The following is a 12,887-nucleotide window of genomic DNA, read 5'->3' as shown; positions in this document are numbered from 1 at the left end:
CCAGCTATGCCTCTTTTTATTAGACTAATTAAACGTAACAGAGATAAACTCAAGACTTGATAAAGACATCACAAAATAATACAGTGCAGAAGAGGCCCTTCGGCCCGTCGAGTCTGCACCAATGCATTAAAGACACCTGACCTGTCTACCTAATCCCATTTGCCAGCACTTGGCCCATAACCTTGAATGTTATGACGTGCCAAATGCTCATCCAGGTACCTTTTAAAGGATGTGAGGCAACCCACCTCTACCACCCTCCCAGGCAGTGCATTCCAGACCGTCACCACCCTCTGGGTAAAAAAGTTCTTCCTCAAATCCCCCTTAAACCTCCTGCCCCTCACCTTAAACTTGTGTCCCCTCGTAACTGACCCTTCAACTAAGGGGAGCAGCTGCTCCTTATCCACCCTGTCCATGCCCCTCATAATCTTGTACACCTCGATCAGGTCACCCCTCAGTCTTCTCTGCTCTAGCGAAAACAACTCAAGCCTATCCAACCGCTCTTCATAGCTTAAATGTTCCATCCCAGGCAACATCTGGTGAATCGCCTCTGCACCCCCTCCAGTGCAATCACATCCTTCCCATAACGTGGCAACCAGAATTGCACACAGTGCTCCAGCTGTGGCCTTACCAAAGTTCTGTACAACTCCAACATGACCTCCCTGCTTTTGTAATCTATGCCTTGATTGATAAAGGCAAATGTCCCATATGCCTTTTTCACCACCCTATTAACCTGCCCTTCTGCCTTCAGAGATCTGTGGACAAACATGCCAAGGTCCCTTTGATCCTCGGAACTTCCCAGTGTCAGGCCATTCATTGAATACTTCCGTGTCACATTACTCCTTCCAAAGTGTATCACCTCACATTTTTCAGGGTTAAATTCCATCTGCCACTTTTCTGCCCATTTGACCATCCCGTCTATATCTTCCTGTAACCCAAGACACTCAACCTCACTGTTAACCACTCGGCCAATCTTTGTGTCATCCGCGAACCTACTGATCCTACCCCACATAGTCATCTATGTTGTTTATATAAATGACAAACAATAGGGCACCCAGCACAGATCCCTGTGGTACGCCACTGGACACTGGCTTCCAGTCACTAAAACAGCCGTCTGCCATCACTCTCTGTCTCCTACAGCTAAGCCAATTTTGAATCCACCTTATCAAGTTACCTTGTATCCCAAGTGCATTTGCTTTCTTGATAAGTCTCCCATGTGGGACCTTGTCAAAGACTTTGCTGAAATCCATGTAAACTACATCAACTGCCCTACCCTCATCTACACATCTGGTCACATGCTCAAAAAATTCAGTGAAATTTGTTAGGCATGACCTCCCTCTGACAAAGCTATGCTAACTATTCCTAATCAAATTTTGCCTCTCCAAGTGGAGATAGATAATCTCCTTCAGAATTTTCTCCAATAGTTTCCCTACCACTGATGTGAGACTCACTGGTCTGTAGTTCCCTGGCTTATCTCTGCAGCCTTTCTTAAATAGTGGGACCACATTAGCTGTTCTCCAAAGATATAGACATAGATTAAAAAAAACTCACCAATCAGCACCTTCCGAAGAAGAGTCACTGACCCGAAACGTTAACTCTGCTTCTCTTTTCACAGATGCTGCCAGACCTGCTGAGTGGTTCCAGCATTTCTTGTTTTTATGATAGCACCTTTCTTTGCGCTGACGTAATTTTTAGTTTTTTTAAAAAATTGCTCCCTCTGGGCTCTCGCCTCGAACTCCTTCAGGTCTACTGCTTTTACCTGTTGGTCTCTGGCATCATTCCCCCTCGGGCTCACCTTCATAATCATAAAAACATAAAAATTGACTGTAAAAGCTTCTATAGTTATGTGGGGGGAGTCCAGGATGAGGGGTCACAATCTAAGGATAAGGGGTAAGCCATTTAGGACTGAGATGAGGAGGGATTTCTTCACCCAGAGAGTGGTGAACCGGTGGAATTCTCTACCACAGAAGGCCAAATCATTAAATATGTTCAAGAAAGAGTTAGATATAGTCCTTGGGGCTAAAGGAATCAAGGGATACGGGGAGAAAGCGGGAGCAGGGTACTGAGTTTGGACGATCAGCCATGATCGTATTGAGTGGTGGTGCAGGATCGAAGGGCCAATTGGCCTACTCCTGCTCCTATTTTCTATGTTTCTATAACTTTCGGTCAACATCCGAAACTCCTCCATCACCATTCCTGGGTATGTCCTGTCCCACCAGCAGCAGGTATGCACCAGAGATGGTGGCACTGTGGTATACAGTTGGGAGTGGCCCTAGGAGTCCTCAACATTGGCATGGCATCAGGTTACACATGTCATAGAGTCATAGAGAGATACAGCACTGAAATAGGCCCTTCGGCCCACCGAGTCTGTGCTGACCAACAACCACCCATTTGTACTAATCCTACATTAACCCCATATTCCCTACCACAGCCCCACCTTCCCTTAATTCTCCTACCACCTACCTACACTAGGGGTAATTTACAATGGCCAATTTACCTAGCAACATGCAAGTCTTTGGCTGTGGGAGGAAACTGGAGTACCCGGCAGAAACCCACGCGGTCACAGGGAGAATTTGCAAACTCCGCACAGACAGTACCCAGAAGTGAACCCGGGTCACTGGAGCTGTGAGGCTGCGGTGCTAACCACTGCGCCACTGTGCCGCCCTGTTGAGCAAGGAAATCTGATTGCACCCTGCCTAAGCTGATGAAGCAGTGCTCTTCCATGTTGCCCACCACTTGTAAGAAACACTGAGTAGCAAGGACTCAGAATATACTGTGGGTGGGGGATTTCAATGCCACACCAAGTGGTTTCGTAGTGCCACTCATGACTGAGCTGACCAAGTCCTGAAGGGCATATTTACCAGACTCGGCTTGTGACAGGTGGTGAGAAAACCAAAAGGCAAGCGCTTGCTTGATCTCCTTACCAATCCTTGTGTTGCAGTTGCATCCATCCATGACAATGTTGGTCGGAGTGACCAAGGCACATTGCTTGTGGGAACAAAGTCCAGACTTATCACTGAGGACATACTCCATTGTGTTTTGTGGCACTACATTGTGCGAAATGGAATAGAATTAGAAAAAATCTGGAAGCTCAAAATTGGGTATCCAGGAGGCACTGTGAAACATCAGCAGAATTGTATTCAACCACAATCTGCAACATCATGGCCTGGCATATCCCTCATTTTACCTTTACCATCATGCCAGGCACCAACCCTGGTTCAATGACAAATGTAGAACAGCATGCAAGGAACAGCACTAGACATACCTAAAAATGAGGTGCCCACCTGGTGAAACTGCAACACAGGACTGCGTGCATGCTTAACAGCAGAAGTGGTATGCTATGGACAGAACTAAGTGATCCCACAATCAACGGATCAGATCAAAGCTCTGCAGTCCTGCTACATCCAGTTGTGAATGGTGGTGAAGAATTAAACCGCTAATGGATGGAGAAGGTTCCATGAGCATTCCCATCCTCAGTGATGATGGAGGCCAGCATGTGAGTGGAAAAGACAAGGCTGAAGTATTTGCAATCATCCTCCTTCAGAGGTGCCCACCATCATAGATGCCAGTCTTCAGACAATTCAATTCATTCCATGTGATATCAAGAAACAGCTGAAAATACATAGTACAGTGAACTCTATGGTCCCTGAGACCATCTTAGCTGTAGTGCTGAAGACGTGTGCTTTAGAACTAGCCACACCTCTAACCAAGCTGTTCCAGTACAGCAACAACACTGGCAACTACCTGACAATGTGGAAAATTGCATAGGTATGTTCTATCCACAAAAAGGACAAATTCCATCCAGCCAGTTGCTGTCCTATCAAGTTACCTTAAATTGTCAGAAAAGTGTTGGAAGGTGTCATGGACCCATGCAGTCAGGCAGCACTTACTCACCGATGCTCAGTTTGTTTCATGCCAGGAAGACTTGGATCAGACTTCATGATAGTCTTGGTACAAATCTGGACTAAAGAGCTGACTTCAAGAGGTGAGATGAGAGTGACTGCCATTGAGGCAACATTTAAGCGGGTGTGGTGTTAAGGAACCCGAGTGAAATTGAAGTCAGTGGGAATTGGGGAAAACTGGAGTCATACCTAGCACAGAGGAAGATGGTTGTGGTTGTTGGAGGCCAATGATCTCAGCCCGAGGCCATCGCTGCAGGAGTTCCTCAGGACAGTGTTCTCGGCACAAGCATCTTTAGTTGCTTCATCAATGACCTTTCTTCTATCATAAGATCAAAAGTGGGGATGTTTTCTGGTGATTGCACAACATTTAGTTCCATTAGCAAATCCTCAAATAGTGAGGTAGTCTGTGCCCACATGCAGCAACACCTGGATAACGCTCTGGCTTAGGCTGATGAGCAGCACGTAACATTTGTGTCTCAAGTTCCAGACAATGACCATTTTCAACAAGAGAGAATCTAACTACTTCCCCTTGACATTCAGTGGCACTGCCATCACTGAATCCCCCACCCTCAACATTCTGGGGGTCACCTTTGACCAGAAACTGAACTGGAACAGCCACATAAATTCTGTGGCGACAGGGACAGGTCAGAGGCTGGATATTCTGCAGCGAATGACTCAGCTCCTGACACCCAAAGCGTTTCCACCATCTGCAAGGCACAAATCAGGAGTGTGATAGAATAATCTCCATCTGGCTGGATGAGTGCAGGTCCAAACTGTAGCACCTAGAAGAATAAGGGCAGCAGAGGCATGGGAACACCAAGTTTCCCTCCACGTTGCACACCATCCAGCCTTGGAACCATAATGCTATCCCTTCGCCGTTGTCCGGTCATAATTTTGGAACTCCTTACCTACACAGACTGCAGCTGTTCAAGAAGGTGGCCACCATCACTTGCTCAAAGACAATTGGGGATGGACAATAAATGCTGATTTTGTAATTGAAGACTACATTCCATGAATGAATATTAAAAAAAACACCTGCTACCGTCAGTCTTCAGTTATGAACAGTCTTAGCTGAACCTGTCAGTTCAAATTGGAGATGTGAAATGCTTGCGTTATACAGAGGTAGAGTTATACAGATGTGTCCGTACCGACCATCAAGCCTATCTGTTCTAATTCCATTTTCCAGCACTTGTCCCGTAGCCTTGTATGCTATGGCGTTTCAAGTGCTCGGCTAAATACTAAAATGTTGAGGGTTCCTGCCTCTACCACCCCTTCAGGCAGTGTGTTCCAGATTCCAACCACCCTCTGGGTGAAAAAAATGTTTTCCTCAAATCCCCTCTAAACCTCCTGCCCCTGACCTTAAATTATTCATTGTTCATTGACTACTTCATTGTTCGTTGACTACTTCATTGTTCGTTGACTACTTCATTGTTTACCCCACAGGTTGGAGACTTTGCCATCCTGCTCAGGGCAGGATTTGATCGATGGAGTGCAGCAAAAATGCAGCTCACAACTGCATTTGGAGGGGTATTAGGGGCCTGCTTTGCCCTGTGTGCACAGTCTCCAGAAGGAGCAGGTACTGTTTAATCTGCTTTATGTAAATGAGAAACTTGGCAATGGAGTGAGGTGTGGGGGGAGTGGGGCAGGAGAGAGACAGAGCTCTATTATCTTTTTATTTTATTCGAGTCTCTAATGCAGCCCAGCACATAGGTGTGTGCTCAATCTCTCTCCCTTTCTCACTTGCACTCCTCCCCGTGCCCGCGTATTCGCGCTCTCTATTTCTCCCTCCCCCTGTTTCCCCCACTCCCACTGCGGGATCTCCTTCCCCTCACCCACCTTTCCTTATGGGATCTCTCCCCTCCCTCCCCTGCCCCCACCCCACACACATCAGGTATGTATAAGCAAGTCAGTTTCCTTTCCCTATAATTCTAATATATGTGTCTCTTAAATCTTACAGGGGACAGTGTAGCTTGGATTCTACCATTCACATCAGGGGGATTTCTGTACATTGCTCTAGTTACTGTGGTACCTGACCTCCTTCAGGAAAAGGATGTGCGGTAAGTAAACATTCCCATTAAGAGCCTGCATATAGTATTTGTATTGTTTCTGGAAACGTTGGGCAGAGGGATAAAGTAAAACCCAGACCTTCCCATCCATTACAATAAAATTAAATTGCTCAGTTGTAAAAGAAATGCGTGTGATAATCTTCACATCCTGATAACAATGGTGACACATTTTTGCAATACTAGTCCCTCACAAGTCCACTTTGTAATAGTGATGGAACACTCTTACAGATGTACTTGCTTAAACGGTGTCTGAGATAACTGCTGGTATGTTTATTTGCAGACACAATTATGAACTCAAAGCAACCCACAGGCACCAGCAACAGATATATTCATATCAGATACCTTTATAACAATATGTTATTGCATGCTCTTCTATTTCCATCATGTTATGGTCGGACAAAACTTGCAGCAATTTGGGAAGCAGAGAAATACAATTGGCTGGAGCACAGGAGATTCTCTGCAGTCCAGGCTGAGGAGCTGGAAGATGTGAAACTGAGGGACTACACTGCCACCACTGGCAACAGGTTGTATTACAATGTACATAGATACATAGATGTAAGGTATAGATAGGAGACCTTCATGAATGTTTATGAAGCAGCTTCAAATTTTGACTGCATAGTGCTTACAAGGAGGAAAATGTTGATCCTCCCGGTCTCGTGGTATAACTGCACTTCTTCTTCTTTGGCCTCCTTGTCTCGAGAGACAATGGGTAAGCGCCTGGAGTTGGTCAGTTGTTTGTGAAGCAGCGCCTGGAGTGGCTATAAAAGCCAATTCTAGAGTGACATTCTCTTCCACAGGCGCTGCAGATAAAATTGGTTGTCGGGGCTGTTACACAGTTGGCTCTCTCCTTGCGCTTCTGTCTTTTTTCCTGCCAACAGCTAAGTCTCTTCGACTGGCCACTCTTTAGCCCTACTTTTATGGCTGTCCGCCAGCTCTGGCGATCACTGGCAACTGACTCCCACTTACACTAGGAGTATGGAGGTCAGCGTTGAAGCAATTTGGTCCTGTTTGGGGATGGACAGGGGAGGGGCCCTGCCTACCAGTTGGAATGTTGGTTGGGTTGTTGTCCTTTGTGGCCAGTGGCTTAGTTTCTTTGCAGGGGGGCAGGCAGTGCTGACTGAGTCTCCAAGAACAGGCCATATACTATGTGGTATTTCCCCAGTTTCAGGCAGAGGCCTATTATCTCCTCTTCTGGCAGTGGTGTGTCCCACATATATTTCTGCCAAATCTTTGTGCTTTTATTAGATATGTACTAGCCTGCTTATTATGGGAAACATTCCCTTTCCTGTGGACTGGCCCAGTAAGCAATGAACTCAGTGCTGTGAGACCCGAGTAGTCCCCCAGATTGCTGTCTAGAATGGCTGAATATGGAGACGTGACCAAAGTATGTGTAGAGGAGTGTCCTTCTGGGCAAAAGCCATCCAGCAGTTGTCTGGTATCAGAGGAAGATGAATGTTGTTTGAAGACCTGAATAAGTAACAGATAAGGAGCTGTCACGTTCTGCTGGTCCACTCCATGTAGAATGGGGTGCACTCATAACCAGCAACACTTCTGCCTCTCCAACCTCCTTTCATATTTTTGTACAGTTCTCTATATAAAACATTGGATACACGCATTACTGTCTGATACTTTCCATTTTGAATGAAAGGTTCATGCCTCTATTGGCTGTATGGGTTATAGTCTCAAGCTATTTCCAAGAAGTAATAGATTAACAGTAAAAAAACTGCCCTTAATTTGGTATAAACTGGCAACTTTCTGCGAATCTCAGGATGGAAGGTGTGAAAAGTGGAACAATGTAATTGTGAACAATGTAAAAATGCTGGAAATATTCAAGTCAGGCAGCATCTGTGGATGATCTTTTGTCAGGACTCTTCTAGCTAAAGGTCAGTGAGCTGAAACGTTAACTTGGTTTCTCCGTCCACAGATGTTGCCGCCCTGCTGAGAGCTTCCAGAATTTTCTATCTTTATTTCAGATTTCCAGCATCCGCAGTACTTCACTTTTGTATTGGGATTATGTTCCCCACAGCCAATATCACATTATCTGCTCATTTCTCCTTGCTATTGGAGGGATTTGGCCAAGGGCAATTTGGCTCCTGTGTTTTTCTACATTACAACAATGACTACATTTCAAAAATATTTAATTGGCTGTCAAGTGCTTTGTAACATCCTGAGGTCATGAGCCATGCTAAGTCAGTGCAAGTTTGTTCTTTCTCTGCACCTAACTCTGCTGCACCTGTCCTGGGAATGTTTAATGGGACAGTGTAGAGGGAGCTTTAGCTTTATACAGTTTATCTGACCCTGACATGTTTAGTCCTGACTGAACATTCCTTACTCTAAGCTTAAAGATTTTTTGTAAAGAATGTTGGAAAAGACTTGCCTTCTATTTGTCCACTTACAGACCGGAGTATTGCGGATCATTGTCTTTTTGGGGTTGGTGATTGTATTTACGTTATTACACATCTCCAATGGGTGTCAGAATTCATAGAAACCCTAAAATGATCTTTGGTGAGTCCCGGTCGCCTGCTTGCTTGTGAATGTGTGGAGAGTTCTCTGATTAAGAATTTACATTCATGTAGCTCCTCCTCGTGTCCTCAGGATGCCCCAAAGTGCTTTACAACCATTGTATGCCATTTTGGAAATGTAATCACTGTTACGTAGCCCAACACACGAAAGTCTGCTTTGATCACTTTTTTTTTCTCATCCTTGCGGAATTAACCTGGAGAATCTACTCACCCTGTGTCGATTGTGCTTTTGCTGCAAGTTGCATGTGCTGCATATAGATCATCCTCTGTCTCCAAATAAACCAAGCCTGACCCTCTGTCCTGAGGCCAGCTAACCTTGTTTTGGGCTACAGATTTCTGTGCATCAGCTGACAAAACAGTAAATGATTGTGGGAAAATAAGTGGATTTCTGACAGGTAGGGATTTTCACACTGCATTAGTACTCTTCAGAGATTCCCTTGGCAGTACCTGTATTTTTGATCTTTGATTGTGTTGCAGGAACTCTGTGTATCAGATGGTGATGCTGTGCAGTGGAATCGGAGTCATGATGCTGGTTTCTGCCATTGTCTAACTGAGCTCCTGGATTGTTCCCGGATTAGAGTGCCATTTCAGTACTACTTAGGGAAAGGTTACGTGCAGCCAGCATTAATGAAACAATTGATCAGTATGACCAACTACTGCATCAGTATGGAGAAAACAAATTGACGTTCTTCCCCCACATCTCCTCTAAACTGAGTTTAGTAATGGAGTCATGCTAAATGACTGGTAGCATGCAGTAAAATGCTGAACCAAAGAGAAATGCAATAAACCATATGTCGCACAACTAGGAATAGCCACTACCTAATCGATGGTGCTTCTGTGTCAGACAATTCCAGCCCCTTAGCTTGCCTGACCAGCCAAATTGTTGCTGTGTCCTGAGTGCTCAGCAATCTTTGAGTCCTGCTCTCTCCAGACTGAGGGCCCCCCCCACCACTCCTTCAACACCCGCACTACAGAAAGAGCATAGGAAATGTGCCCGGTGAGCCTTGTCACTTCTCATTGCAGGTCAGACATCAGCTTAAAGCATTGGGATGCTGCGGTGGGTACCATTACTGAAATACTCCCACTTGCAGCTGTCTGCCCACCTATGCGTTGCCTCAGTATCCTTCCTGAAATCTGGGTGGGCATACCTTACAGGGACCAGCAAGATCTCAAGAAACACCTGACACCTGTAATTAGAGCTGTGTCCTTTTCTGCTTGACCAAGATCAGGCTCGATGACTTCCTTTTCTCTTGGATTGTGTTACTCGAATGTAACAAAACAACATACTGAGAGTAAGTGACTCCAGCCTGATCACACTACCCTCTGTCCCCTGTGATCCTATTCCCCAAAACGCGACCCATCTGTCCCTCCATCTCGATCCTATTTGCCAAACACTACCTGTCTGTCACCCACCTCGATCCTATTTCACAAATCTTTCCTCGTGTGTCCCCTTAATTTGTCCCCCTGTATTTTCAGAGTCCTGAGAGTTTGGGCTGACTCCAGTTGCACTGTGGAACCAGCAAAACACATTGTGACCTCTGGACATTTTATACTGATTTCCACAGTTCTCCTCTTCACATTGCATAAAGTAATTTCTTTACACACAATACATAGGTGATAAAGATGGTATCAGCACATTGGGTGCTTTGGTTATCACAACCAAAAGGACGTTAATGAAACCTGGTGTTGCCCATATCCGTCAGGAATTACAGCCATAATGATTCCTTTGGTGTGTGATGACTGCCAATTTATTACATCACTATAACCATGCCATCTGTAGAACCAAACCCTTTAGTCGCTCAGTACTGTTGTACTAGTGAAATCGGTTGCCTTGTTAGGAACACTCCTTACCTGTGTACTCATGAGGCCCGTGGACTGACTGTTACTACCAGCTCTTATGTTGGTGTTAATGGTGCTGTCTGCTCTAATGTGGGGCTGTTGCTCATTGCAGAGGGATGAGATCTGCAGCACCTTCCAGCTATGCACAGACTCATGAGTGAAACTGACTCTGCACTTTCTCCTATTTCTTGAGGCACAGATTTTATTTTGTGTATTTTTAAAACTATTCTATGTATTTTAATTTTACATGTAAATATTTAGCATGAAATCTTTAAATAAACTATGCATATTCAGTTTGTGTCATGTATACGTGCGTTTTATTTAAACCCAGAGGTGAAAGAACAATGCTAATGCACAGATCATCCTCCCTATACCTCTGCGGAGAAGTGGCATGGGGAGAAGATTTAAAATGTTGCAGCAAGGTTGGAAACTCATTATTTTAATATAACCAATATTTGTCAGAGAAGGATTTTTTAAGCTGGTCTCTTAGTGCAGTCTGTCTGCCAATTCTTCAATAGCCTGTTTGAATTTGCCTGTTATGTACGTGCCTCAGAACCAAGGCCACAGGTTTGAGTACCACAAGGCTGTTGTGTGTTGTCCCTAACCTCTTTCAATCTTCAACTAAATCTGACTCCTCGTTGTAAACTCTGCCACAGACCTAGATTCTGTGACTATTTACAATGAATGGGTTACCATCAGCATTGCATTGGATAACCTAGTTGCCACGGTCCTGTGCTGTTCAGTGAGCCATCCCATCTTAACTGGGTTTCCATAATCTGCCAGTAAATCATCAGAGTACACTGTTACTATTTCCTACATTAAAACGGTGGATACACTTCTGCTTCATTGGCTGTAAAGTACTTTGGGACATCTTGAGATTATGAAAGGTGATTATATAAATACAAGTCTTTCTTTACACTTTCCCCTGCTGCATTTCTCGTAGCACAGACTGCCTAGAGCAAGTAGGAAGTTTAATGATCGGGCTTAAAAAACCAGTGTTTAAAAAATCCTAGGAAAAGTAACAGCATAGGTTAGACACAGAGTAAAGCTTCCTCTACATCAAGGGTCGCAACCTGTTGATTGCAAGCTACTGGTAGCTCATGTCGGTCTTTGAGTAGCTCGTAGCGCAGTCCGATCACCCATGCCATCTGAAGTGCGTCCAGACTTGCCAGCATTAATCCGCGGATGCGCATCCTGACATCACCACACAATGAGCAAGCAGTGAAGAGGGTGTCTCATCATGGATGCTGAGCAGGCCCGTCCAAAAAAAGATGTACCATTTTCACCAAAAGTAGGAGAACAATGTTTTGTTTACATGCATTAAAGACAAATGTGTCTCTCTAATCTGCGGTGTGGGAGTTGCAGTGAGAAGAAAGAGCTATGTCGAGAGGCATTTTGCAACGGTACAAAAGGATTGAGAAAAATTTTCCTGCAGGAAGCAGTCTCTGCACAAAAAAAGTAAGTGAATTAAAGGCAGCATTGCAGAGACAGCAATCGTTTCTAACTAAACAAGTGAAGGAAGCTATGATGGCAACAGAGGCATCTTTTCAAGTTGCTCGCTTTTTAACCAAAAACAAGGCAGCATTTTCACACAGTGCAGTGGTATAAAGGGCACAATGACTGTTATGGCTGAAACGTTATTCAAAGATTTCAAAAACAAGCCAGAAATTGTCTGCCATATCCGACGTGAAGTTAGGGACGAACACCTTGGCAAGAAGGGTATCTGCATTATCTGAAGATGTTTCCGAACAGTTGGCGAGGGATTTAAGTACTTGTCAATGGTTTTCCATGAAGTGTGATGAATCAGATGATTCCGGCAACACTGCCTAGTGGCTGTGTTTGTTGGAATGGTGTTTGAAGATTTCACCATGAAAGAGGAATTCTTGACATTGTTGCCTTTGAAAGCCACTACCAGAGGAGTTGATATCTACAACAAGGTTTAAGAATTTTTTTGCAAGAAACAATGCCAATCAAGAGGCTAGTGTCAATAGCAAGCGATGGTGCCCTTCAACATAGAAAATAGGAGCAGCAGTAGGCCATTCAAAAAAGATCATGGCTGATCATCTAATTCAGTACCATGCTCCTACTTTCTCCCTATATCCCTTGATCCCTTTGGCATTAAGAAAAATATCTATCTCCTTGAATATATTTAATGACTTGGCCTCCACTGCCTTCTGCAGTAGAGAAGTCCACAGGTTCACCACCCTCTGAGTAAAGAAATTTCTCCTTATCTCTGTTCTAAATGACATACCCCATATCCTGAGACTGTGACCCCTGGTTCTGGACTCCCCAGCTATCGGGAACATCCTCCCTGCATCTAGCCTGTCTAGTCCTGTTAGAATTTTATAGGTTTCTATGAGATCCCCTTTTATTCTTCTAAACTCTAGTGAATATAGGCCTAGTTGACCCAATCTCTACTCATACGTCAATCCTGCCATCCCAGGAATCAGCCTAGTAAATCTTCTTTGCACTCCTTCCAAGGCAAGGATATCCTTCCTCAGATAAGATGACCAAAACTGCACACTTTACTCCAGCTGTGGTCTCACCAAGGCCCTGTATAA

The 12,887-nt window shown here is 44.6% G+C and overlaps 1 protein-coding gene across 2 annotated transcripts in view; it reads left to right on the top strand.

Moving 5' to 3' along the window:
- The window catches only part of slc39a13 (solute carrier family 39 member 13), an 80,972-nt gene that overhangs the window by 53,479 nt on the left and 14,606 nt on the right, over positions 1 to 12,887 (top strand). The window contains exons 8-10 of one of the 2 annotated variants that reach the window (XM_068045906.1): positions 5,343 to 5,475; positions 5,857 to 5,956; positions 8,965 to 10,624. In XM_068045906.1, the coding sequence (XP_067902007.1) occupies positions 5,343 to 5,475; positions 5,857 to 5,956; positions 8,965 to 9,037 (306 nt within the window). In that variant the 3' untranslated portion in view covers positions 9,038 to 10,624. Of the gene's footprint in view, positions 1 to 5,342; positions 5,476 to 5,856; positions 5,957 to 8,964; positions 10,625 to 12,887 lie in introns of those variants that run through there. The other variant, XM_068045905.1, reaches the window with a different exon arrangement.

Source organism: Heterodontus francisci, chromosome 14 (genome assembly GCF_036365525.1).
Source record: "Heterodontus francisci isolate sHetFra1 chromosome 14, sHetFra1.hap1, whole genome shotgun sequence".
Taxonomy (NCBI): domain Eukaryota; kingdom Metazoa; phylum Chordata; class Chondrichthyes; order Heterodontiformes; family Heterodontidae; genus Heterodontus; species Heterodontus francisci.
This window is presented reverse-complemented; position numbering and strand designations above follow the sequence as displayed.